Source organism: Heterocephalus glaber, unplaced genomic scaffold (assembly GCF_053883595.1).
Source record: "Heterocephalus glaber isolate CG9 unplaced genomic scaffold, H.glaber_assembly_v1.0 deba00001060, whole genome shotgun sequence".
NCBI lineage: Eukaryota > Metazoa > Chordata > Mammalia > Rodentia > Bathyergidae > Heterocephalus > Heterocephalus glaber.
Genome location: NW_028258185.1, coordinates 1,355,315 through 1,382,801, shown reverse-complemented (window position 1 = coordinate 1,382,801; position 27,487 = coordinate 1,355,315). Strand labels below are relative to the sequence as shown.

General features: G+C 46.4%; 2 protein-coding genes across 11 annotated transcripts; both read left to right on the top strand.

Moving 5' to 3' along the window:
* Positions 1 to 16,419, top strand: LOC101720789 (SLAM family member 9-like). 8 transcript variants are annotated; one of them, XR_015450687.1, is made up of 7 exons: positions 14 to 146; positions 2,398 to 2,486; positions 6,555 to 6,934; positions 8,390 to 8,686; positions 9,861 to 10,013; positions 10,223 to 10,306; positions 10,594 to 16,419. XR_015450687.1 is itself a non-coding variant. In XM_087209715.1 (7 exons), exons 3-6 carry the CDS (start codon positions 6,697 to 6,699, stop codon positions 10,291 to 10,293), a joined length of 663 nt encoding a protein of 220 aa, XP_087065841.1. In that variant the 5' UTR covers positions 14 to 146; positions 2,398 to 2,486; positions 6,555 to 6,696; the 3' UTR covers positions 10,294 to 10,306; positions 10,594 to 16,419. The 8 variants fall into 8 exon arrangements, 5 of the variants coding, with proteins under 5 accessions (XP_021106263.1, XP_021106262.1, XP_087065841.1 ...); XM_087209715.1 differs by having other exon boundaries at positions 9,957 to 10,013; XR_015450688.1 differs by lacking the exon at positions 10,223 to 10,306.
* A 3,953-nt stretch (positions 16,420 to 20,372) lies between these two features.
* Positions 20,373 to 27,105, top strand: Myg1 (MYG1 exonuclease). Of its 3 annotated transcripts, XM_004872737.4 has the most exons (7): positions 20,373 to 20,644; positions 20,816 to 20,928; positions 24,251 to 24,410; positions 26,088 to 26,237; positions 26,365 to 26,487; positions 26,572 to 26,753; positions 26,889 to 27,105. In XM_004872737.4, the coding sequence occupies exons 1-7, from the start codon at positions 20,429 to 20,431 to the stop codon at positions 27,070 to 27,072; spliced, it is 1,128 nt and encodes a 375-aa protein (XP_004872794.2). In that variant the 5' UTR covers positions 20,373 to 20,428; the 3' UTR covers positions 27,073 to 27,105. The 3 variants fall into 3 exon arrangements, with proteins under 3 accessions (XP_004872794.2, XP_021106251.2, XP_021106250.2); XM_021250592.2 differs by lacking the exon at positions 26,088 to 26,237 and having other exon boundaries at positions 20,375 to 20,644; XM_021250591.2 differs by lacking the exon at positions 26,365 to 26,487 and having other exon boundaries at positions 20,375 to 20,644.
* Positions 27,106 to 27,487: the final 382 nt, after the last annotated feature.

The following is a 27,487-nucleotide window of genomic DNA, read 5'->3' as shown; positions in this document are numbered from 1 at the left end:
TGTTAAGCTCTTCCTCCTTTCCTGCCTGTTCCCTCTGCAGTTTTTCTGCAGCTGAGCAGAGCTGCAGACAGCTGTGATGGACCCCAGCCTAAGAGCTCCCTATCTCTGCTGGGCCTCGTGGCTCCTAGGAGTCCTCAGTTTCCTCAGTGAGTAGCGGGGACCCTGGAAGGGAGGGCAATTAGGAGGCACTGGGACAGCTGGAATCCTTCAGTCCTGAAGGCTATGGGCCCCTGAAGTCTTTGGGGACAAAAATGGAAAATCCCTCTGCTAAGATTAAGAATGCAGCATGGTAGGTAGAGCCCTGGATAAGCTTTGAAGAGAAACTGGCTTTTGGTGTTGATGAGGCTGGGGATCCTGAGCTAGGGCGGCTTTGTCTACAGGAAGGGATCTTGACCAGGGAGTGCAGCTGCCTATGACTATCAGCAGGGAGAGGCAGGAGTGGCCTGGGGAGAGCAGTGGAGACAAAGTGAGAAGCTGGTCCAAGGAATACAGGCCAAGGACACGTTGTCCCTGGCCTGGAACTGAGCAGATTCTCAGCACCTGTGCTGCTGTCTTGTGGACACAGCTGCATGGGCACCCTGGGGCCTGAGCCAGAAGAAGTTGCTGGGTCTGGGTTTCTGGGGCTTCTCTAGTGACAGGAAAGCGTGGCCCTCCTGGACCCAGCTGGGGCTCAGGTGCATCTTACAGCCATGTGCGCACTCTGCACTGCACCTCGGTGCTGATTTAAAATGCGACAATGCATGGGAGTCAGGTAGGAGGAGTACTTCGAGAAGCAGCCTTTAACCTCCCTGGGAAGCGCCCTCTCCCCTGCACCCTGAACTGCTGCTCAGGTCCTGAGACCTGGGGTGGGACTTTCTTTCTCATCACTTTTCCCACCTCAACCCTTGAAAAGCAGAGGAGGTCCCCATCAATTCGGGACCAAACAGCCAGATTGAAGTGTTGTACTGTGGCTTCAGAGAGAAGCGGAGCTGTGTCTGTAGGCATCAGCACTGAGGGAGTTCTGATATTTTTTTAAAACAGGAGAGTTACCCCTGGGATTCGGAGAACCAGGGTGATCGCCATTGCTTTATCTCCATGGACAGTTTTCATCCAGGTTACTGTGGATGTTGATATTCCACAAATGTCCTCCTGGTTCTTTTCACATAGCCAGTGTTCCCTCAAGGGACTTAGTCACTTAAAAAACTTAGGAAAGAAACGTTCTCATAATCAGGTCTCAGCCCAAGCCAAGAGGGTCTTTAAACAATGTTCTCCTTTCTGGTATCTTTGGGCCACAGGCTGTGATGACCAGGAATGCTGTGTGTCTTGTTTCAGAAAGAGGCAGCTCAATGCCATACAGAAAGTGCTCAATGTATAACCTTACATTTTCACTGTGCTCTGTCATTGCTTTGGTTCTGAGACTAACAAATTGATTATAAATCTGTTATACTTTCTTTACTCTCATTGGCAGGACATGCTATGCTGAACTCCCATTGTATCTCTAGCCTGCTAATGTTTAGTTCTCTAACACTTCTCTCCTAGTCTAGGAAGTGGGCGATCTGGAGGGGCTGGCTCTTTAACCTTTAGGCAGCAGATGTCTCCATTCTGCTCAGCCACTCCAAGCACTTGGTTTGCCCTCCAGAGGGGGACACAGTAGGAGGATGAGACTGCAGCAGCTGCTGGGAGGCAGTGCAGGGAGGGTGAACTCCAGAGAGGGGAAAAGTTCAGAGAGCTGGGGGGCAGTGTCCTTGGCTCAGTGTCCAGCTCTGCCTTCTGAGGCCCCAGACAGGTCTGCTTTCCCGGAGCCCCCCTCCTCTGTAGAAGGAAGGGCCTTGACAGGTTATCTCCAGGGCCCTTCCTGTAACCAGCAGAGCAAAGCGAAACTCTGTTTTTAAACTTAAAAGCCATTTTTACTTCTACACTTTTGCAGTCTTCCTGAAGAAGATGTGGGTTGTCCCTGTGGCCACTTCCTCAGCCCCCAACGCAGGAAAGGGATTCTCCTCTTCAGCCCTCTCCACCTGAGGTCCCAGGGGTTCTCAGGGCTCCTGACCACAGTCTCCCTGCCCAGGGACATCTCGGCCCTTCCCACAGCCTCTGCAAACGTGGTCCCCAAACCAGGCTCAGAAGGCTGCAGTGTTGCCCCAGTTAGGAGCAGCTAAGAAAAGCCTCAGGCAGGCCTTTGCAGGTCCTGTCTGTGCAGGGACAGAAGACACCGGCTGTTGTCTGGGTGACCCACTCGCAGGGTTGGCAGGGAGGGCAGCAAACCTTGTTCTGACTAGAATGCTCCCTGGAATTCCCAAGGAAGGTGCCCTTTTGAATTGGAGATACTGTCTCTCAGTGAGTCCAGCTGGCTTCTTTCCCCGCTGGAAAAGAGGGTTGTTTCTCTGAGCACTGCACTGAAGCGTTCACTTGTATTTACAGTCCATGTTTGCACTGACGCCACCTGGGGCTTCCTGCCTTGGACCTGGAGACAATGCTATGGCGCTGGTGTTTGCAGGGAGAGCTTTCTGGTAGGTGCCTAGACCAGGAGACAGAAGGCAGGCACAAGGCTGCTTCCCTGTAGGACGTGTGTGTGGGGATGGATTTTCTGGCCTGGCGGGGAGGAACAGAAAAGGGCTGCAGGCTGTTACAGGGACTCACAGTGGCATAGTCTATGGCACCCACAATGGGCATTGTAGACATTATGGACACATTGTCATTGGGAGTTTCCGGTAACTCCACTACTTGGTCTGTCTTCCCATTGTGAACCATGCTCCAGCTCCTAATCCAGGTCTGTAGGACTGTTCAGCCATTGTTCCTGCCTCTTGCAGACTTTTGGTTTCATTCTGCTCTGAAGGTCTGTGGTTGCTTCCTGAAAAACAGCTTGGTATCAGGTTTTTAGAAATGGGGAAGTTCTGGTTTTGTTACTGGTTTCAGTGGGAAACTATATTTCAGTGTGTGATAAACTCTGTATGGAAGGTGTTACCTCCTACTTTTACTGTGTTCCTCTCATTAATTATCAAAGGAATCACAAGGTGCTAGAACTGGTGCAAAGGAAGAATCAAGAGGGCCCTGCTGGGCTGGGGATTTAGCTCAGTGGTTCTGGCGCCTGCCTTGCAAGCACAAGGTCCCAAGTTCGATCCCCAGTACCAAAAAAAAAAAAAAAAAAAAAAAAAGAGGGCCCTGCTCAGCCCAGCAGCCATGGAGCAAACCCTTTACAGAGAGCTGCTGGGCCACACAGGTCCAGAGCATTTCTGGGTACCCGTTATCTGCAGTGCTGACTTTGGGAAGAGGTGCACTTTGAACTTGGACTTGAAGAACTCAACAACTTATGGAGTTGTTCTCAATGTGACATAGAGTACTTTTCTATGGTAAGACCACCCACTAAAGAGAGGGGGGAATGGGTTAACCAAATAGAGTTAATGATATACAGTTAGAAAACTTTAGCTGAAGCTTGGGATAAGAAGTCCTTTCTTCCACCTTCCCACAGCCTACAGAAGTTTTCAGGCACTCGGTAACAGGGGAGTTAATGGTTGCCCTGTGGGCACAGATTGGTGAATTTCCTTTTAAACCCAAGGTGTTGGTGAGCACAAAAACCAGGGCTGGACCTTGAACTCAAGGCACTATGAGCTTGACCCACAGGATATTTGACTCCCTGAGTCCCATCCCCATTCCCAGGAGGGGACCCTGAGAAGGGCAAGTGGTGGTGAGGAAACCACACCAGCCCGGGAATTGGAAAGGTCTGATTCTGACACAGGTGTACTTGGTCCAGTGATACTCAAGGTGATGATGACAGTGGCTGGATTAAGGGGAACAATTATTGGATACTGTGCTGGAAGTATTTCCCTGCTTAAATCCAAAGAACAGTTCACTGAAGTACATGCTATTTTCATGATGAACCTTTTAGAGACTGAGTGCCCAAACTGCAACCCCAAACCCATTTACTTATCACAAGTGCCAACACTGCCCCTGTGTGCACTGTTATCCAATGCTCCCCTACCGGGGCGATGCTAGGCCGACTTGGCTCGGGTGCAGACAGAGGGCTCTGTGTGCCCGCTGCAACACGTGTGCAATAGGTTCGCCACCACTGCACCATTTCCACTTAGTAGATGAGAAAGCTGAAGCCAGAGGGATTAAATTACTGCTCGTGTTCACACTGCAGGAAGAGGGAGGACCTGGACTCACATAGGATCTCACTGACTCCAGTCTTGCCACTGCTCCAGTGCACCATCGAACTATGTCAGCTAACTGACACCACAATAAATCTCAGGTCCATCAGAGACTAAACATTAGCACTGAAACCATGAAAGTAAGAGAGAAAACTAGAGAAAACAAAAAAGCATACCTTTTTGAAGTGAGGACTCTCCTTTAAAGCAAGATGTAAAATAAATAAGTTCTTTAAAAATTGACACATCGAACTTCATGAAAGTAATACTTTGGCCCAGGGGCAAACAAGCTGTCCTGACTTCTGTGGAATTCCAATCAACATTCCAAATGGCATTTTTCATAGAAATATAAAGAAATACCCAGTAGTTGGTATGGAATCAGAAAAGACCACAAACAACAAAAACAAAAGAACCAAGCCAGATGCATCACATTCCATGGTTCAAAATAGATTATAAAGTTACTGTAATAAAACAGCATGGACTAGGCATGAAAATAGACATATTGCCCAGTGGAACAAAATAAAAGGCCAGAAAGAAATCCAAGCATTTATACTCAATTGATTTGATTTTTCACAAATGTGTTAAGAAAGTACAATGGGGAAAGGACAATCTCTTCTGTAGATTGTGTTGGGAAAACTGGATCTCCACGTGCACAGGAATGAAATTGGAGACGCAACTCACCGTGTATTCAAAACCCAGCTCAATATGGATAAAGGCTTAAAACTATGTAGACTTGAAATATAAAGCTTCTAGAAGAAAACTTAAGGGAATAGCTCTAAGACATTGATCTGGAAAATGATTTCTTGGCTAGAACTCCAAATCAAAGTAAAAATTGACAAAGGGATTGCATCAAACTAAAAAGCTTCTCCACAGGAAAGGAAACAATAGAATGAAGAGAAAACCCTTGACTTGGGAGAAAATATTTGCTAACTGTACCTCTGAAAGGGACTAATGTTCTAATATTTAAGGAATTCAAGCAACTCAATAGCAAAAAAATAAGTAATCTCATTTAAAGATGAACAACATATTTGAACAGATATTTCTCAAAAGAGGAGAAATAAATGGGCAACAGATATATGAAAGATGTTCAATATCTAATCATCAGGGAAATGCAGATTAAAACTGCAATGAGTTACCACTTCGTTCCTGTTGGAATGGGTATTACCCAGAAGAGGAAAGATAAGAAGCACTGGCGAGGATATGGAAAAGGGAACACTTGCGCTCTCTGGGTGGGGGGATGTGTTAGTGTGGTTTGTTTTTTTTTTGAGACAGGGTATTGCTATGTAGTTTAAACTGGCCTTGAACTCACAAGGTAGCTCAGGCTGGCCTTGAACTCATGGCGCTCCTCCTGCCTAGGCCTCCCGAGTGCTGGGATTACAAGTGTGTGCCACACTTCTCATCCTCTAAGGAGGCTGAGAGGCTGCTGTGGGCTTCAAGGGGGTGGAGCCCAAGCCACTGGGACAAGACCCCTCCCTCATTTGCAGAACACAGTGTGATTGAGACAGAGCGTGGAACTATAACTACATCACACCTAGCCCACCTCAACTATGTACTCCCTAGACAGAGGGGAGAGGAAAATACTTGTTATTGTCTTAGTTTTCTACCTGGAGGAACCTATTGCCCCATAACTTTCTGCCTTAAAGCAAATCCTGCACTGGCAGTTTTGGGGTCGGAGTGGCCACTGCCCATGTGCAGCTCAGCTGGGCCTTCTTACCCTGGTCCAGCAGATTGAGATCCAGGTGTGGGCCGGGTGTCACCTCTCAAGGGTGGAGGAGGAAGGAGCAGCTCCGGGCACCATGGGTGGACCATGGCCAGGAGGAGACCCCATGGCTGGCTGGCTGTAGCCCAGAGGCTGCCTCAGCACCTCCCCATGGGGTCCTCTGCACATGACAGCTCATGACAGGGCAGCTGACTCCATCAGAGCCAGCAGGAGGCAGGGAAGGACAGGAGCCAGCATGAGCCAGCAGGAGCTGTGTCTGTCTTCTGTGGATGCAGTCAGTGACCTCCCGCCATTCTTGTTGTTTTCTGCACCTCAGAGCCAGTCTCTCAGTGCAGTGCACACTGCAGGGGAGGGGACTGGACACGGGCTGCACAGGAGGAGGGGGTCCTAGGGAGCTGCTTTAGAAGCTGCCTCCTACAGTCAGGCACTCACCGTGGGCTCAGTGGTGTGCCTGGTGGTTTAGATCCACAAGGTCATTTGGTTCACACTGCCATTTCAAGGCAGGAAACCCCTGAAGGCCAGCCAGGGTCAGTGCGACGTCCAGGCCCCACTGCAAAGATCCAGCTCAGGCCCAGAATGGCTTCCATGGCTCTATTGGGGCCTTGTGAAAATCAAGGAATACATTGAGGGGACTGATGAAAAAGAAAAGCCCTCTGTTTCTCTCATTGCCTCTCGCTGAGGAAATACTCATGTTCCCCCTTTCGATGTCGTAGGTGTCTGGAGTTATTCTGCACAGGGCTCTGGAGATCATGGCACTGGGATTCAAGATTCTGAGGCCCCATTCTTGTGAAGGGGATCTGCGGAGGCTCTGTCTGGCTCCATGTGACCCAGTGGCCAGGAAAAGATCTAGGAGCCATGGTGGAGGACATCACCTGGGTCTTTTTCTCTGGGACCGAGCACACATGGATGCTGACAATCTACAATGGGACCTTGTTGATGCTACAGGACAAGTACAAAGGAAGGGTCCAAATGCCCAGTGTGACATCCCTGGAGATTAGGAACCTGAGCCCACAGAACAGTGGGCAGTACACGGCACAGTGTTGGTTAGTGACAGGAGAAGACCTTCACCAAGTTTTCGACCTCAAGGTCTGTGGTAAGTGACACCTCCTCACCCTAACCCCATGGCCTCCTCCTTATTTTGAGCCTAGGAGCCTCATAGATGAAAATCTGCAGGATTCTATTTAGATTCCAGCCACCAGTATGTCATCTCTCTCCTAAAAATGGGGTGTGTTTAACACAAAAAGCAAAACTGAGATTTTTACAAGAGAGATCCCTTCCAGTGCTTTGGGGGAGGAAAATGGGAATTTGGTTATATTTACAATAACATGAATTGTTCTTTATATGTCTAAATTTACTTAACTTCTATATCCGTATTCTGCTGATGCTGTAGTAAATTAACACCCATTATTGGCACCAACACCACAAATGCATTACCTTGCTGTGCTGCAGCAGCACCAGATGTGACTCTCCCTGGGCTGAAATTCCGGTGTCAGCAGGGCTGTGCTCCCTTCTGCAGGCTCCAGAGGAAAACAGTCCACTCCATCCCCTGTCCACTGCTTTATGGTGATCAGCGTTCCTCGGCTTGGTCCCCTTCCTCTACCTACACCAGCGTGGCTGGGTTGAGTCCTCCTCACACTGCGTCCTTCAGAGACGCTCGTTTCTGTCCCTCTTCCACTTGTAAGGACCCTAGTGCTGAGGCTGGGCCCACCTAGACAATCTGCAGCGATCACTTATCTCAAGGTCAGCTCTCTACCGTGTCACCTACCGTACTCCCTGGTTCTGAGGACCAGGATGTGGGTGGGAGGGGCCAGTCCAGTTTCCCACCACATTAGGAACGCGTGTGTACCTGGTCCTCCCGTCCTCGCTCCTCCCGTGCAGCACAAGCCTGAGGCTCGCTCTCACTGGACTCCACACTCCAGCTCTCCAAGCCGTGAGAGCTGTGGGAGAAGGTTTACGCTGACTCCTGCGCTCCTTAGGAAATCCACTTCTCCAGCTTCGTTTCCTGGGCGTCTGTGTACAGGGCAGCGCCTGTTAGCAAGAGCGGCCTCCACAGTCTGAAGTCCCATGTGTCTCCCAGGGCTGCTAGTGAATCTGACTCTTGTCTTCCTGCCTGGACCACAGGTTCAGGGCGCGATCTAACTGTACTCGGAGCTGTGACCCAGGCCACGACCCCTGCTTCTCACAGATGTCTCCGCCTTTGAGAGATGGAGCTCTGCTGTGTCTTCGCAGAGACCAGGACAAGCGCTTCTGTGCCAGATCTTTTCCCCTTCCAGAAAAGACCCCAATTTGTGGAACATAATGGTTCCTGGAAGGGGGGGTCTAACCATCCTTTTCTCATGGGAAAATTTTAAAATTTGCTTAATATAGGGAGATCACTTAAGGCTTAAGTCAGTGGCTACTGTCTCTTGCTCAACAGTTAGCTTGAGGCAAACGTGTTTTATTTGTCAAGTGCTCCTTCCTTCCTCATTGGGCACTTGCATAGGCTGCAGTGAGACAATTGGAGAGAATGTGTGACATGTGAGGCTCTTCTTTGTCCTCACTTTCCCAGAGCCAGTGTCCCCTCCGCAGATCCTGGCCAAGTCGCTGTCTGTCACAGCAGGCTGGTGCAATGCCACCCTAGAGTGCAGACCCACAGGGGCGACAGAGAACCTGAATGTGACCTGGGAGAGCAAGGGCCTCCCCAGAGAGCTGGAGCAGAGAGGGACACCAGTACCAGCCCCCACCCCCTGGACCCAGGCTGCGAGCTTGCCCCTGAGCCAGGCCAATGGCAGCCTCACCTGTTTGGTCAGCAACCCCGCGGATCAGAACAGAGCCACCTCAGACCTCAGTGACATCTGTCCACGAGGTGAGTCCTTCCTGTTGGAGGGGAGGGCTTCCTGAAGCTCAGGGAGCACTGCAGTGTGGGGTTCCAGGCTTTCTTCCCTGCTGGGTTCATTTGCACCCCCACCTGCACATGATCACCCTGTGAAGTCTGGAGTCCAACTCACATCCAACTCACATCTGCCTGTAAATGTCCCTCACATTCCTGCCCTTCCCCGCTGCTGCAGGCAGCAGTGACTCTCCCTCCCTGTCTGTCACACACTGTGGGCACAGAGTGGGCTCTGGAAAAGTGGACGTATGCCCGGCTCATCTCCAGATCTGACCTCCATTTTCTCCCTGTAGGACGCAGGGCTCACAACTTGTCTGCCCATGCTGTGCACTCACGGGCACACGGCACACAGAGCTGCTGCTGTACCCTCTGACTGCGCTGCCCCTGAGAGCCTTTAAAGCATCACCTCTTCTCAGCCAGTATTGGTCAGTTGTGTACTTGAATCCTCCACAAACTGCAGTGCCTTTAGGGCAGGGACACAGTTTGGTTCTCTCTTTGATCCTTTGGCCAAGTACAGTAGGTGTTTACAGTTTACAGTAGGTGTTTTATTGACTAAATGGATGATCTGGGAGCTGTGTGCAGTCTTCTCCTCTTTGCCCTTCCTCCAGTAATGGTGCAGGCATCCCTCATGGCAGTGTCAGTTATAATCCCCTGTTACATCCTCCACCCGCCTCCCATCTAGGAGTGTCAGGTAAAGTTCCAGTCAGCATGACGCCTCTCCATCTGGCTTCAGGTTTTACCTCCCTGTGATCCTGGTCACCTACAGCTCCTCCCTACCTGTCCCTCCCCTGCAGGACTTCTCACTTCCCCCTGATATCGGTGAACCTCCCACTCTTCCCTATAACCTTCTTCAGGAAGTTTACCCTATAACCTTCTTAAACCTCGGTTGCAGTGAGGTCCCTCTTTCTGGCCGCTGGTATTTTCTGCCTTCCCTCATAGCTCCCGAATTTCTCAAGGGCACCAACCCTACCTTGTTCATTTCAGCGTCCCAGCACCATGCAGGAGCTGGGGAACTGGTTGAATGATGACTCTGCATGGTCCTTCCTTTCCGTCCCTGAATCAGGACTTCTGACTTTGCCTTTCTACTCTCTCACCCTTCCAGTGGGTATCTTGACTTCTCTCCTGCCTTAACCATTTTTCACTCTCTCAGTGTGTGGGAAACAGGTAGATCTGGACAGTCCACCGCTGGCCTCACGGGAGGCTTACTAGGGGGCTTCATGACTGTGATTTTGCTTCTTGGAGCTAGACTGTATCTTTGGAAGCTTCATGAGAAGAGGAAGAAGATGGTGCTGGAACAATGCAGGTTGGATTTCCCTTCTGGGCTCCGAGATCTCCCCTCTCTCCCATTGGCCCCGGGCTCCCTTTGGCCTGCACTTTTTGCTGCCAGGAAGTGGGTCCTGCAGAGGGGATAGTGGCTGTAACCATGATGACCTCAGGTTCATGGTGGGGGGGAGCATTACTGGTTTCCCTGGCACAAAATCAATCTCCATTCTGTCAATGACTCTGGTGCAGGATTGCAGCAGGACCAACAGGTCTGCACTGATGAGCTCTTACAGGCAGATTATAATATGGAAACCTCATGAAGAAAATGACAAGGTGAGAGCTGGGAGTGGTGGCCAGCCTGACTACTCACAGGTCACCCACTGCCCAGCTCTGGGCTTCCTAAACTCAGACCCCTGCTATTTTTGTCCCCACTGTTCTTACCTTTTTGTAATATCTACAGCATGAACTAAGCACATTTATAATTGACTAGTGTAGTGCTGGGTGCTTTGGGAGAATTCATAAACATTCATGTGAATGGACATTGATGGTATGCAGAGGTCCCTCTGGGGCCACCGTATCTATCCCCAGCTTCTCCAGAACCCTCTGTCTTGTATTCCCAGCGTATTGGTGAACAACATCCAGAAGCAAGGGGGCCACTTACTAGTGTCTACAGTAAGCTTGTTCTCCATGCCTGCCTACAAAGATGATTTAATTGGAGGAAATAGGAGAATGAAACACTCCTCGGACACCCCACCCTCTGAGTCTGACACCTGGGGTCGCCTACTTCCTCTGGCTTTGGTTCAGCTCCAGGTGCCCTTGATCTTATTAGCCTGACCCAGTGGACATTCCTCCCTGAGCACAGCTGCTCCTGTGACTTCTCCAACAGCGCCCCACTGTTCCTGCACACTCAGGATCCACACGCCTGCAAGCCAAGGTTCTTCTGCAGTCACTGACATAGCCCGAGCACTCCTCTCCAGAGGCACTCCCAGGAGAACCTGCCTGATGGACTCTGCAAGTCCTCATTGCTTTGTCACAAGTCTGTCGTTGAGAACAGGGGCCAGAAACAGGAACTACAAAGGGATGTTGATTGCACCCTGGAGGAGTTAGGATGGGGTCTGGATTGCATGGTGCTGGAACACCAACATTGGTGGGAGCCCCAGCTTCCTCTTTCCTCTTGCAGGCTTTTTTTTCATCAATTTTATTGGTACATTTTAGATATACAATATGCTGACATTCATTATTAGGAATTTGTACCTTTACGTGATGTATCTTGGTTCTTTTTTTTTTCCCCTTCCCCTGCCCTCCCTTCAACCCCTCCACCCCTCCCTATTTACAGAGACGTTGTTTCCATTTTTTCCTTTTCTCATATTTATTCCTTTCCCTTCTTTCCTTTCCCCTGCCTCTCCCACTTCCCCTTCCCCTTTGGACATTTTCTTCCTATTTCACATTATCTATTATACATTTTGATCCTTATTTACACTTTCAGTTTCTCACACTGGAGGAACTATTTGGTATTTACATGTGTGTCCTATTTATTTCACTTAAGAGTATCCCCTCAATGTGCATACATTTAGCTACAAATGTCTCTAGTTTCTCATTCTTTATGGCTGCATTTTTTTTTTGGTACCAGGGAATCGAACTCTGGACCTTGCACTTTCGAGGCAGGCGCCGGAACCACTGAGCTAAATCTCCACTGAGCTAAATCTCCGGCCCTGGCTGCATATTTTTTAAAACCCCAAATTTTCTTTATGCAGTCTCCAGTTAATGGGCACTTGGGCTGTTTCCAAGTTTTATTTATTAAAAACTGTGCCACGATGAACATAGGTGCAAATATGTCACTGTGGTATGATGCTTACAATTCTTTTGGGAAGATCCCCAGCAGGGGAATAGCTGGGTCAAATGGCACATCCAATCCTAGTTCTTTGAGGTTTCTCCATACTGATTTCCACAGTGGTTGCATCAGTCTACACTCCCACCAACAGTGGAGAAGGGTTCCTTTTCCCCCACAGCAGAGTCAGAATTTGTTATTGGTTTGTTTCTTGATAGCAGCCGATTTTTCTGGGGTGAGGTGGAATCTCAGTTTTGTTTTCATCTGCATCTCTCGAATGACCAGTGATATTGAACATTTTTTTCATATGTTTATTTGCTATTTCTACTTCTTTCTGAGAAATGTCAGTTCATTTCAGATGCCCATTTTTGGATTAGGTCTCTAAGTTTGGGAGGTCTGATTTTTTAAAAGTTCTTTATATATTCTAGATGGTAGAACAGCTGGTAAAATTTTTTTCCCACATTGTGGGTTGTCTCTTCATGCTGTTGGTGGTTTCTCTTGCTGTGCAGAAGCTTTTTAATAAGATTAGATCCCACTGATTTATTGTGCTAGTTCACATGTGATTGAGTTTTTGTTCATGAAATCTTTTCCTATGCCAATGCCTTCAAGAGTTCTCTACCTAACCTCTTCCAGCTGGTTTAGTGTTTCCGTTTTCATATTTAGTTCTTTAATCCATTTCAATTTTAATTTAGTGCATGGTGAGAGATATAGGTCTAGTTTTAATCTTTGGCAAGTTGAAACCCAGTTTATTCAGCACTATTTATTAAAGAGGCTATCTTTCCTCCAGTGAGGGTGTTTTGTCAAAGATGAGGAGGCTGAGTATTTCTGAAGTTGTTTCTGCATCTCCTAATTGGTTCCATTGATCCTTGGGTCTGTTTCTTTGCCAGTACCATGCTGTTTTATCACAGTAGCTTTGTAGTATAGTTTCAAGTTGGGGATTGTGATACCCTCTAACTTGTTTTTATTGCCTAGAATTGTTTCTGCTATTCTATGTCTCTTCTTGTTCCAAATGAATTTTTGGATTGTTTTCTCAAGGTCTTGCAGGCTTTGTATAGGCTGTATGTGTTTGGGGAGTTTCTATTGCCCTGCCCCCTTCTCTCCCTTCCCTGTCCCTTCATGTCTTGGTCCCATTCTCATTTGTCCCATTCTCTCCCTTTCCTATTATCTATCTTTTATTTTGTTCTTTCTTTATATTTTGGGTTTCTCATATAAGAAACACCATGTGATATTTAACCTTGTGGTTCTGATTTATTTCACTTGGGAAGCACAAATCTGCATTGTGCAGATGGTGGAATATAATCCAGAGGTTTAATACCTTCAGAGTTCTCCAAAGTGTGTGTGGTGAAGTCATGATTTGGGTCCTCAGTGGATCACAATTTCACTTATTTTGACTCTGTCTTTCATCTGTGACATCCAACCTGTCATTATGACCATTGGTTTTTCCTTCTTTAGGCTACTTTTCTTTTGTTCTTGCATGGTTAATTTTATGTGTCAACCTGACGGGCCTATGGAATGCCAAAGTCACTGTTAACGCTTTACTTCTATCTGGATGGATCTGCTTTCAGAAGAACTTGGCATTTTAATTACTAGACTCAGTAACATAGATTTCCCTTCCCAATATGGGCAAGCATCATCCAATCTCCCGAGTCTGAACTGACCAAAAAAATAAAATGGGGGCTAATTGATCCTCTCTGTTTAAGTTTGGACAGCTCTCTTACCCTCATTCAGACACAGGCACTTTTTGTTCCTAAGCCTTTGGACTCAGCCTGGACACACACCAGGACTCCTCTTGTTCTCCGCCCTTTACATCTGCACTGGAACTACAGTGGCTTTCCCAACCCCAGCAGGCACACAGCAGGTCTTTGGCCATCTCAGCCTCCAGAAGGCCCTGAGCCAATCCCCACGATAAAGGACTTTCCAAATGTATACATATCCACTACTCATTCTGTCCCTCTAGACAGCCTGAATCATGCTTCCTATTTTCCACTCTAGCTATACCATTTTTTTTTACATTTCTACCAAGATGTAACAAGATTTCTTCCTATCCATTTCACATCTTGTTATTATCCATTTTATTGACTATATCCATCCTAATACATGTAAGTAGTATCAGATTGTGATTTTGACTTTTATTTCTTTAATGACTGATATGTTTGACATTTATTCATGTCCGTATTGGCCATGTGTATACCTTCTTGGGAGAAATCCCCCTGTCTTGAGTTCTCAGTCATGCATTGGCCCCACCAGCATACTGAAAGTGTTCTTTTCCAGGTCACCAGGGATCTCCACATCGTTAAGTCCCATGGGCAGCTCAAAGTCCTCATCTTCCTGGACACTTCAGAACACTGTCCTCACTACCCACCCTTCTTTTCCTCCTACTCAGTGGCTGCCCCTGAGCTTCTTTTCCTGATTTCTTTCTCATCTCTTCCTCCTCTAAATTGTGGAATATCCCAGGGTTCAGACCGCCTAGACCACCTGTCTTCACTATCTACATGTTCTCGTTCTAGGGTTCTGCCCATGCTCTAATCCTTGGACGCTGTGACTTTCCCTTACATAGCAAACTGGACTTTGCAGATGATTCAGTGTTAAAGGGCTGGAAATGGAGAGATTATCAGGATTATCTGAGTGGGCCCAAACTAACCACCTGGTGTTATGGCTAGTGTTTAGATGTCCCCCAAAGCCTCATGCTTTTTCAGAGGTAGTTGAATATGGGATATGTGATGCTGGGGTAAAGGGGGTGTGATTGCTAAACCACTACATGTGAGTGACTGGTTTGGCACTGCCCTAATCCCAGTAGTCTGAATAAGATAAAAGGGCCAGAGAGACGTTCATAAAGGCCATCTTGTCGCCTTTGCTATCTTGTGCCTGCCATGCTGTTTCTCCTGTGGGATGTCTGTTTGCCATCCCTGTCTTGGAGCCAGCTGACTGTGGACTGAAACCTCTGAACTGTGAGCCAAATAAATGTCTTCCCCTTTAACTTTGGGTGTCTGGTATTTTGTCTGAGCAATGAGAGAAAAGTAACACACCTGGGTTCTTAAAAAGTGGAAGATGAAAAGGCAGAAAAGTAAGAGAGATAGGATGTGAAAGGGACTTCACTCATCATTACTGGCCATGAAGATGGAAGAAGGCAAGCACGGGTCAAGGAAATGCAGTGTTCTTACACAAAAGACCCTCAATTTACAGCCTGCAGGAAAATAAGAACCTGAGTTTCTAATGGCAAACAATAGAATTATAGCATCTTGAATGAACAGAAAATGCATTGTCCCTTAGAGTCTACTGGAAGGAATATGACCTTAATTTTTTTCCAGAGATGCATTAGACTTCTGGCCTCTAGAACTACAAGATGGTAAGTTTGTGTTGTGTTAAGGCACTAAGTGTATTGTGGTCTGGTATGGCAGGAATAGACAGTAATGCTAATATCATATCATCTTGTGATTTCAAGTACTTTGGGTACTCTGAAGTTCCCAGGCTGGGTATCTCCAATGGACTCCACATTGTAAAAGTCCAGCTCCTTACATGGCATCTGTACTTGACTGATGGTATCTGCAGCTTGGCATGTCTCAATTTAAACTCTCTAGCTATGCTTCCCATACAGTGTTCCTGTCCCAATAAATGTCACCTCTATCCTTACATTTCAGTGACAAAACTGATTCTACTATGTCTTCAGTCAGTACATGAGGCACGTCGCTGATCCAGTGTGACCAGCATCCCTCAGCTGGACACTGGCAGTGGCCTCACAGTCTCCTTGCTTCTCTTTTTAACTCCTTAAAGTACCATCCACCATGACCCTTTCACAGTGTGACTTGAATCATGTCACTTCCTCCAATGGACAATTCTGGAAAAACACAAATCGTTAAGACTGATTTATGTCTGTATATAAATGTCCAAAATGGATGCGGAAAATATTGTCAAATTTATGTATTTTCCCTTTAAGAGCTTAAAGACTAAATCCTATTGTCAGGGGATTCTTCAAAATCTTAAAGAAGAGAATATTTTTGTTATCACAAATATATTTAAAAACTTGGCAGAAAATAGGTTTCACTTATGATTTGGAAAACTGGACAAAACAATCTAGAATATATAAAGAATTTTTTAAAATCAGAGCCCCCCATATTTAAAGACTCAAGCCATAAATGGCCATCTGAGGTAAATACACAATTCTCAGATGAAGAAGTAGAAACAGCAAATAAATACATGAAAAATGTTCAACATCATTCGTCATTTGAGAGAGGCAAATTAAAACAATGCTGACATTCCATAACACTCCAGAAAGAATGGCTATTATCAAGAAATCAACCAACAAGTAATGCTGGCAATGCTGTGGGGAAAAAGGAACCCTTCTCCACTGTGGGTGGGAGTGTAGACTAGAGCAACCACTGTGGACATCAGTGTGGAGATACCTCAAAGAACTAGGATTAGGGCTGGGGATTTAGCTCAGTGGTTTTGCCACCTGCTGCACAAGCGCAAGGACCCGAGTTCGATCCCTGGTACCAAAAAAAAAAAACCAAACAAACTAGGATTAAAGGTCCCATTTGACCCAGGTATCCCCCTTCTGGATATCTTCCCAAAAGAATGAAAAGCATCATACCACAGCAATATTTGCACTCCCATGTTTATAGCAGCACAGTTTGAAACAGCTAAATCATGGGAACACCTGAAATGCCCATCGATTTGAGAATGGATAAAAAAAATGTTGTTTTCTTTATATAATGGGTTACTATTCAGCCATAAAGAAGGATAAACTTTTCTATGTATATGGATGCTCCTGGAGGCCATACTCTTAAGTGAAAAAAATCAGGCCGGGGATTTAGCTCAGTGGTTTCACCACCTGCTGCACAAGCGCAAGGACCCGAGTTCGATCCCTGGTACCAAAAAAAAAAAGAAAGAAATCAGACACACATGTGTAAATATCACATTGTTTCTCTGATGTGAGAAACAAAGTATAAATAAGGACCAAAATATATAATAGATATTGTGAAAGAAGAAATTGTTTAAAATTACACTGAATGTGAGATACTTTGTTAATAATTAAAGTGTTTTATGCAAAAAAATGGCATAGTATTTTTGGATATGAGTTGAGCGATAGATTAGCAATTGAAAATATACTCTTTTCAGATCATGATACACAGTGTATTTACCATTATTATTTTCTAATTATTTTTATTATGAAAAATTATTTTTCCATAGACTGTTGATATTTTCTTTTTTTTTTTTTTGTACTGGGGATTGAACTCGGGACTTTGCGCTTGCGAGGCAGGCGCCGGAAACACTGAGCTAAATCCCCAGCCCAAAGTATACTTATTTCAGTGACAAGTATTTATTTTTGGTACCAGGGATCGAACTCAGGTCCTTGGGCTTGTGGAGCAGGTGGTGGAACCACTGAGCTAAATCCCCGGCCCCCATATTTTCTTTATTAATATCTACTTGTATTACATTAAAAGTTTTTTAAAAGGAAATGAATTCTTCCTTTAATCACGCAGGCTGCTTGGGCAACTCTCACTTCCCTTTCTCTGGCGAAGTCCATTCCCACTTTGGCAGTCCGCATGAGCACAGGAAGGACTTTCCTCAGCACGGTCACGTCCCTGTCTCTGGTGGGTCACAGTGGGCTGGGTGGAGGGGCTTCGGGTGACCGGGTTCCAGGGCTGCCATGCTTCTTGTAAGGGCTGCTCAGTGCTACTTGATGGCCCTGGGGAAAGTGGGGCTTTAGGGCTGGGAGTGACTTCACCAAGTGACTGTGACTGAGGACTGTAGAGAAAGATGGGGAACAGGCAGGGAAAGGGACGGGCCTCAGTGAGGTTTCTGGCAAATTGTGATTAGAAAGACCTAAAACCTTTGAGAGAGAAATTCAGAGAAGCAGGAGAACTGAGAGGCAGCCTGGCCCCACTTAGTGCCAGGGCCCCAGTTCCTCCTCTCACCTTCAGTTAAGTACACAGGAGGCAGAGTGGGGAGGACGCTGTATTACAGAAAGCTCACTTAGTGTACAAAATATGTACTCATACATAGAGGTATATATATATTCTCTTACCAAGTAGCTGCAGTAGAATGTACATGTACTCTTTACTAACTGCTAACGTGGCCTTGTAGGTAAGGCCCATCCTAAATTTTAGAGACAGCATAGAAGTTTTAGAGACTCTACATAGATGACCCAAAGAACTACACGAAAAACTCTTAGACTTAGTAACCAACTTCAGCAATGTAGCGGTATTAGTGGATACTTTCTTCTAAAAGTGGCTCACCAAATAATCATTACCAAGTTTGGGGTTGCTCACTTCTTCTGTAGTTGGATTCCAGATTCTTCTCATCTTGAACAAAGAATTGAACAAAATGAGCAAAAAGCAGTGGTAAAGTTTATTTGAAAAAGTAAAAGTGAAGAGTGAGAGAGAAACTGGCTATACAGAGCAAGCTTGGGCTGAGTAAAGGAGAATAAACAAGATTAAAGTATACCCTGGAAAAAGCAGGAGAGGCTATCATCAGGAGAAAAATGGCATAGTACTGGACCAAAAACAGATATGTGGATCAATGGGACAGAATGGAGCATACAGAGACATCCTTGGACACATCCAGCTATTTGATCTCTGACAAAGGGGCCAAAAGCATATGCTGGAGGAAGGATAGCCTAGTTAACAAGGGTGCTGGGAAAAGTGGTTATCTGTTTGCAGGAGATTGAAGCTGGACCCTTATCTCTCACCATATACTAAATTAAAATCTAAATGGATCAAAGATCTAAACATTACAAAAGAAACATTAAAACTACTAGAAGTTAACATAGGTAAAACACTTGAAGACATAGGTTTGGGAAAGGGTTTTCTAAACAGAACATTGTTTCCACAAGAAATAACAGCAAGAATAAAATAATGGGATTATATCAGATTTAAAATCTTCCATACAGCAAAAGAATCTTTTAGTAGAGTGACTAAGGGCTAATATCTAGAATGTACAAAGAGCTAAAAAAAAAAAAACACACTGAAATTAAAGTCCCAATCATTAAATAGGCAAGAGAAATGAACAGAGACTTCACAGAGAAAGAAATACAAATGGCCAACAAATATATAAAGAAATGTTCAACATCTTTGGCCATTAGAGAATTGCAAATTAAAACAACCCTAAGGTTCCATCTTACTCCAGAAAGAATGGCAATCACTAAGAAATCAAAAAATAACAGGGCTGGAGATTTAGCTCAGTGGTTCCATCACCTGCTCTGTAAGCACAAGGACCTGAGTTCGATCCCCAGTACCAAAAACAAACAAACAAACAAATAACATGCTGGAGTGGCTGTGGTGAAAAAGGAACCCTCCTTCATTGTTGGTGGGAATGTAAACTAGTACAACCGTTATGGAAATCAGTATGGAGATTTTTCAAAGAACTGAAATTAGAAATTTCATCTCACCTAGCTATTCCCCTTCCGATTATCTTCCCCAAAGTGCTTAAGACATCATACTACAGTGATATTTGCATACCAATGATTATAGCTGCCCAACTAGTAATACCTAAATCCTGGAAGCAGCCTACATACCCATCAACAGATGATTGGATAAAGAAAATGTGGTATCTATATAAAATAGAATACTACTCAGTTATAAAGAATGACAAGCTTCGGGCTGGGGATTTAGCTCAGTGGTTTCGCCGCCTGCTGCACAAGCACAAGGACTCGAGTTCGATCCCCAGTACCAAAAAAAAAAAAATCAAGAATGACAAGCTTGAGATATGTGTAGGAAAATGGATGCCTTTGGAAAATATGTTAAGTGAAATAAACCAGACACACAAGCTTAAATACTGTATCGTGTCTCTCATTTGAATGAGGCAAGGTACAAACAATAATAAAGTATAGATACAAGGGCACAGGGCCGGGGATTTAGCTCAGTGGCATGGTTCCTGCCTTGCGAGCACAAGGTCCTGAGTTCGATCCCCATTACCAGAAAAACAAAAACAACAACAACAAAAAACAAGAACTAGATAACAAGGGCACAGGGGATGGATCTCTTGCAATAGAGAAGGGAACAGGGGCATAGGATGAGGACGAGGGGAGGGGAAAATAAGTAGAATAAAGACAAACTCAATATAAACATTATATTCCATAACATGAGCTAAATTTAATAAAATCAACAAGAATAAAAATTGGGTAGGGGAATTAGAGGGAAGGAGGGAATGGGAGAGGGATTTAAAAAAAAGAAGCTTGGGGCCGGGGATTTCAGTGGTTTCGCCGCCTGGTGCGCAAACGCAAGGACCGGAGTTCGATCTCGGTACCAAAAAAAAAAAAAAAAAGCTGTAGTATGTACATGTACTCCCCAAGATGACTATAAACTGCATGTACCGCAAACATTTACTAATAAAATTACTTAAAAGTTTTTTTTAAAAAAAGGACTGGTGATGAGAGTTGGGGGGGGAGGTGGAAAGGGTGCGCCCCAGCTCAGAGCCTGATAAGCAAGGGCAACGCCTTGCTCCTTGGAGGCCTCAGTCCCCAGCTGGTGGGAAGCCACAGGAAAGCTGGTTGAACAGTCTGCTCGCTTGGTGACTAGTTGCTATGGGAACCATAGAAAAGCGGAAGTTGAAGCAGCACGGGTACTTCCTCTTCCGGGTCTGCGTGCTCCCCCCCCCCACCACCGCGCCTCTGGGGCGGGGGGAGTCACATGGGGCTTCGCTTCCTCCGTGGTATTTTGCTGCAGCTACTGCCTCGGTCACCGCTTCCAACTCGACACTGCATGCTCGGCCCACAGTCCGTCCCGCCCCCGAAAAGGCCCGGTAGCAACCTCATGGCACCGCCCCGAATCGGGACGCACAACGGCACCTTCCACTGCGACGAGGCTCTGGCTTGCGCCTTGCTTCGCCTCCTGCCGGAATTCCAGGTACTTACTGTCCGTGAAACAGCCTGGGACGGCCTGCGTCCCTAAGTGTGTCCCCTGGTAGTTCAGGCAGTCTGAGCACTACCCCACCGCACCTCCCTGGAAACCCAACATTGATCCTATCCCCGTGGGACCCTTGCCCGGCAGCCCCTTTACGGCCTGCGTACTTAACAGGATGCTGAGATTGTGCGGACTCGCGACCCGGAAAAATTGGCTTCTTGTGACATCGTGGTGGACGTGGGTGGCGAGTATGACCCTCGGAGACACCGATATGACCATCACCAGAGGTGAGTTCTCAGATACCATTTTTTTTCTTTTTTTAATTTTTGGGACCGGGGATCGAACTCGGGACCTCGAGCTTTCGAGGCAAGCACAGGGACCACTGAGCTACATCCCTGGGCCCCAGATACCATTTTTTAACTTCTTTGACCGACTTTGTTCAGTGCTCCAATTCAACCAATCCGCTGTCGAGGTCCCTGTCAGCGAGGGAAACAGGCTCCGTCATCGAAATCAAATTGAGTCCCATTGCGACTGCAGCCTTCCTTTCGTCCTGCTCTCAGTTCTTCGTGTCTCTCCAGCTTCGGGCGCATACCTTGGATCCTGGTCGGTCCCCCAGATCTCTCCCAACTCACCTCCTTCCTTGCCTTCCATGGCTTACTTCCAGGTTTTCTCCATCAACTGTCATCACCGCAGCTAATACCCCATCTGGAATTAATCCATTCATGTGTCTTCACAGCCCCATCTCAGACTGCCGGGATCATGTAATTTTGACAGTTGGTGACAGTTCAGATGTGTGTAGTCTGTTTTGTTCTGTACCAGGAATTGAACCCAGGGCCTTCACAGACATGCACTGCCACACCCAGATCTACTTCTATAAATTATGTTGGAAAGAATCCCTAGTATTTTATCCTGATTTGTCACCAGCTCTTCAAAAGAATGGCTGAAGCTGGGTGTGGTGGTGCACACCTGTGATCCCAGCCCAGAGGAGGCTGAGGCAGGAGGATTGCCACCAGTTCGAGTTCGAGGCCAGCTTGGACTACATAGTGAGTTCAAGGCCAAAAAAATGAAAATAAAAAGAATAGCTGTCCTTGGGTCCACCTTATTCTTCCAGCCTGTTTCCCTGTAGCATACTCTCCCTGTCTCTCCACAGGCACGGCCTGATGAAGGAGTACTAATGACCTCAGGACCAAACCAGGGGGATAGCACAGAGTCTCACTTTAGTTGAACATTTGTGGTACTTGGCATTATTAACCATTTCCTTTTTTCTAATGGCTTTGTTTATAGACATTTATAAAGTATTTGATACTTAAAAGAATATAATTTTTCTGAGTATCAATCATAAGATGAATATCCATCCACCAGTCTCTCAGCCTAAACTATTACCATTACCTTCAATCCCTATTCCTATGTGCTTCTTGCCTATCCCATTCCCACTTTCCCCCAAATAAAGCAATATTCTTTTTTTTTTTTTTTTTTGAGACAGGGTCTTGCTATGTAGTCCAGGCAGGCCTTGAACTCACAGCAGCCCTCCTGCATTCAGCAGGTATTCAACCCTCCTGAATGCTGGGATTTTAAGTATGCACCACTACACCTGGCTAATATCATAAATTTTTAGCAGGGCATAGTAGTCCACGCTTGTAATCCCAGCTTTCAGGAAGCTGAGGCAGGACAATTATAAGTTCCAGGCCAGCCTGGGCTACTACATAACAAAACCCTTAAAAAAAAAAGAAAACATAAATTCTGTGTTCATCATACTTTTGTTCTTATATATAGTTTAGTACAGGTCTATTTTCATCAACAGTATATTTATTTTGTTTCTTTTTTTTTTTGGTATCAGGGATCGAACTCCGGACCTTGTGCTTGCCAGGCAGGCAGCAGAACCACTGAGCTAAATCCTCCGCCCCTATTTTCTTTTGCAACTTTACCTGAGGAGTTATTTTCTGAGTTATTACCTGAGGAGTTATCATTTGCATTTATACATGGTGAATATAATTTTTTATTTACCCAGTATTTAATAATGTCATAAAACTGAAAACAAACTCAGGTGATTCTGAGATAGACTGGTATTTGGAAATCGCAGCTGAGTAGACTAAGGTGTAGCTCAGAGGTAGGATACAAGCTTAACATACAGAAGGCCTTGGATTCAATCCCTAACCCTTCACCCCCAAAACATTTTTCTAATTAGACATCACAGGTGTAATGTCTCCTTCCCTAAAGTGTCCTAACTTTTCCCTGTCTATCTCACTGCTACTCAGATTCCTGCCTTACTCACCTGGACCATTCCAGGCAATCTCCTTGCTTCTGTCTTCCAGGCTGGCTGGTGCAGTTCTTTCTGCTGTGCACCTGTCTGATAATTCCCCCAAAGACTCCCCACTACTTACAGACGAAGCCCAGACTTCAGAACATGGCATACAAAGTTTCCCATAGGCTGGACCCTTCCTTCCCTTCCACCTTTATCTTTTGCCACTTCCATCTCCAGTGATCAAACCCAGGGCATCAAGAGCTTTACCACTGAGCTATACCCCCAGCCCCAGAAGCTACCTTTCTTGCAGTTCCATGAAATGCATCTTTCAGGACTGACCTGAAGGCTTTCTGCTCAACCCTTTCCTCATTCCCTCCCTCCTTTCCTTGCTGTAACCTAGTATAGTACAGTAGTATATATAGGAGTATAGTATCTGTGGGTCCTACATCCATGGACTCAACCACAGATCAGAAAGTTTTTTTAAATTGACCTTGTATTGAACATATACAGATTTTTCTTAACATTATTCCCTAGATAATAACATTGCAGCCTCATTTGTTTTGGGTTGTTTTTTTTTTAGTACTGGGGATCGAACTCGGGACAGTATGCTTGGGTATGCTTGTGTGGCAGGCACCAGAATCTCTGAGCTAAATCCCCAGCCCAATAATAACATATTGTAACAACTGTTTACACACCACTTTGTTTGTTTCCTAGTACCAGGAATTGAACTCAGGACCTTGGGCTTGCTAGGCAGGTGTGGTGCTGCTGAGCTGTTTACACATCATTTACATTGTATTAAGCATTATAAGTAAATGAGAGATGGTTTAAGTATATAGGAGGTTGTACATAGTTTACATGCAAATACTCTGTCTCTAGATTTTGGTATCTGCTGAAGGAGGACTGTACTTGCTTGGTTGGTTGTTTCTGCCTCTAACATATGAATTAGAAAGGCAAGGATCTCCTTAACATCTACACACAAAACCAAGCACATAAGGCCGGGGATTTAGCTCAGTGGTTCCGCTGCCTGCGCTGCCTGCCTCAAAAGCGCAAGGTCCCAAGTTTGATCCCTGATCCCTGGCACCAAAAAAAAAACCAACCAAACAAAAAAACAAGCACATAGTAAACAGGCATTGAGCTTTAGCTATTGTTAAGTGAATGCATGAATGGAGACCCCAAGCCATAGTCTATGTTGACTCCTGAGAAAAAACCAAATCCTTTCCATCCAGGCTTTCTTGTCCCCGCTCCTGCAGTATTCTCATCCCCTATCCCATCCATGTCTGCACATGTGCATGTGTACGCATGCGCACACACACACAGTTAACTGGGTCCACTCCTTCACCTCAGTCCTGCTTCCCTCTGCTCCTCAGGTCTTTCACAGAGACCATGAGTTCTCTGTCTCCTGGAAAGCCATGGCAGACCAAGCTGAGCAGTGCAGGACTCATCTATCTGCACTTCGGGCACAAGCTGCTGGCCCAGTTGCTGGGCACTAGTGAAGAGGACACCATGGTGGGCACCATCTATGACAAGGTGGGGACCTGAAGACAGAGACACCGTCCCCCCCCATCTCCAGCAAGCCAACTGGGAGTGGCACTCATGCAGCACTGGACTGGGCCTCAGGTCAGGGTTCTTGGCCCATAGGGGCCCAACAGTTCCTTTCCTGTCTGGTTCCGAAAGGGGATGGTGATGTCTCCCCCATGTGCATCCTGGGTGGGTATGAGCAGTGGATGACATAATATATGGGAAAGGGCTTGCAATTTGGTTTGGTTTGGTTTGTTGTCTTGCTCTTCACTAGGCTGGCCACAGGCTTCTAGCTCAAGTGATCCTCCTTTGTTAGCCTCTTGAGTGCTGGGCCTATAGGCATGTGCCACTGCACCTTTCTGAGAAAGGGTTTGGAAAACCACAAAGCATTGCATAGTATTAATATACATTAAAAGCAATTATTTAGTGCCTTTTTGTTAACAGAGGAGGTGCTTATACTTGGCAGCACTGGGCTTAGAAGTTCTTGCTGCCTTAAAGGTTGGAGAGAATATATCTTAGGTACCACTAAGACACAGGAGTTGGGAAGCTCAGTTGGGAAGGAACTGATTATGGAAACATGATGTTCTACCAATATCCCTTGCAAGTGGCTTCCTGATGGGGAAGGAACAGAGCTGGCTGCCCTCAAATGTCAGGTCAAGTAATACTTGAGGGCACCTACTTGACCTTACTGTGAATTTCACAAGTCAGATCTTAGATTCAGTTGGCTGTTTTGCAAGTGGGCTGTTCACTGTTCAGGCCTGGCTTGCCAGTGTCTTCCCCTATGACATGTCATTCATACACTCCTAAGGTAAAGAATTGTGAACAAGTTACACTAGAGTTTTGGGGATACCAAGATTTTAGACTGCCTAGTCAGTTTTCATTTCCACTCCTGAGGATTTCCTAAGCAGCTAACTAAATTAAACTTGTGTTAACCAAGCCTCAGGTTTGGGTCTAATCTAAGAGGTGCTGGGCAGCCATGTACCACAGGTTTTTCCATAAAACATTCACAATTGTTTCTGCCCCAAAACTCCCAAGGAATAATTCTACCATTTCTTCAGGTTTATAAGAGGCCACAGCTGCAGATGTCACATGAAACATTATAGGCTTCCCTGGGACCCAAACTCCCACATCCCAGCTCTTCATGTCTGCTATAGAATTCATTCCTTCCCGTGTAACTTGTGTTTGGCCAGACCCACCTATACCCCATTGGGTCACTGAATGGTCCACTCAGCCCTAGAGATCTTCCCTCCCTTGGCCATAGGGATCCAGTCTAGCGAGGGCCTCTGAAAACTGAGCAGCCTCTTTTTTCAGTTGGTAGCACGCACACGCGTGTGCACACACACACACGCTGGCCTTGGCTTAACTTTGTGTAGTGGAATGAGCCCTGAAGTCAGGCAATCTGAAGTCCAGTCTCAGCACTATTAGCTCTTAGATCTTAAGCAAGCCACCGAACTTCCCACTTCTGCCACACTTCATCCAGCAGGTGGTAGATAGATCCTCATGGGGCTGTTGTGAGGATTAAGTGAAACCTAGTCAAAGGATTTGGGGTATATATAGTCCAGTGGTAGAGCATGTGGTCAGCATGTTTGAGGCCCTAGGTTCAATCACCAGCACCACCAAAAAGAAAGCTAGATGACTGCACAACGGTGGGTGTCCTCAATAGCCTCTCCTCTGCTGCTGCATTAGATGTATGAGAACTTCATGGAGGAGGTGGATGCAGTGGACAATGGGATCTCCCAGTGGGAGGGGGAGCCTCGTTATGCCCTGACCACCAATCTGAGTGCCCGGGTTGCTCGACTTAATCCCACTTGGAACCAGCCCAACCAGGACACCGAGGTAAGGAGGAACCCCGGGAAAGAGACCTGAGACACATAAGAACCTAGCCAAGGAAATGAGAACACTGGTTTCTCCTAAGACTTAAAGTTTGGGCCAGAACTATGGTTCTGAGTCCCACCATCCCCAGGCAGGGTTCAGGCGTGCAATGGATCTGGTTCGAGAGGAGTTTTTGCAGCGACTAGACTTCTACCAGCGTAGCTGGCTGCCGGCCCGGGCCTTGGTGGAAGAGGCCCTAGCCCAGCGCTTCCAGGTACACCTGATCGCTGGTGGGCTGATGGTCAGCAGGGCTTTCTGCTTTTCCCCTAAACGTAGCCATCCCCTACTTCCCTTTCAGGTTGACCCAAGTGGCGAGATTGTGGAACTGTCAAAAGGTGGGTGCCCGTGGAAGGAGCATCTTTACCACCTGGAATCTGGGCTGTCGCCCCCCCAGACCACTGCCTTTGTTATCTACACTGACCAGGCTGGACAGTGGCGAGTCCAGTGTGTACCCAAAGAGCTCCATTCCTTCCAGAGCCGGTAAGGCCAGGGAACTGCCCTGCACAGTCTCAGGCCTGCTTCAGCCCAGTATGAAGAGGCTGCCAACCTTGACCTCTGCCCTGTGAGCCTCTCAAGTCCGTTGGCCACCTCACTTCCCTTTCTGCTCACTTGTAGGTTGCCTCTGCCAGAGCTATGGCGGGGCCTTCGGGACGAGGCCCTGGACCAGGTCAGTGGGATCCCTGGATGCATCTTCGTCCATGCTAGTGGCTTCATTGGTGGGCACCACACCCGAGAGGGTGCACTGAGCATGGCCCGTGCTACCTTGGCCCAGCGCTCAATCCCTCCCACAAATCCCTAGTCCAATAAAACTTTCTCCATCTCTTGGTGACCAGTCCATGACCTATTATTGCCCTACACCATCCTGGGAACTTACTCAAACTGGCAAAAGTGAAACATCGATGCTAGGTATTTTCCTCAGCACTAACGTCTTGGTTTTCCTTCCTAAATCATTTAAAAACCATCCAGTTCCTAGGATTACATACAGTGACCAAATTCACAAGACAAAATAAACAGCCAGGTATAGTGGTGCACACTTATGATCCCAGCACTTGGGAGGCTGAGGCAGGAGGACTGCAGCAAGTTTGAGGACAGCCTGGGCTACATAGTGAGTTCAAGGACAGCCTGAACTGAATGCATAGTGAGACCCTGTCTCAAAAAAAAAAAAGAAGTGGAATTTTATCCCAAAACCCACGCTTTGCCTCCCCCAAACTATA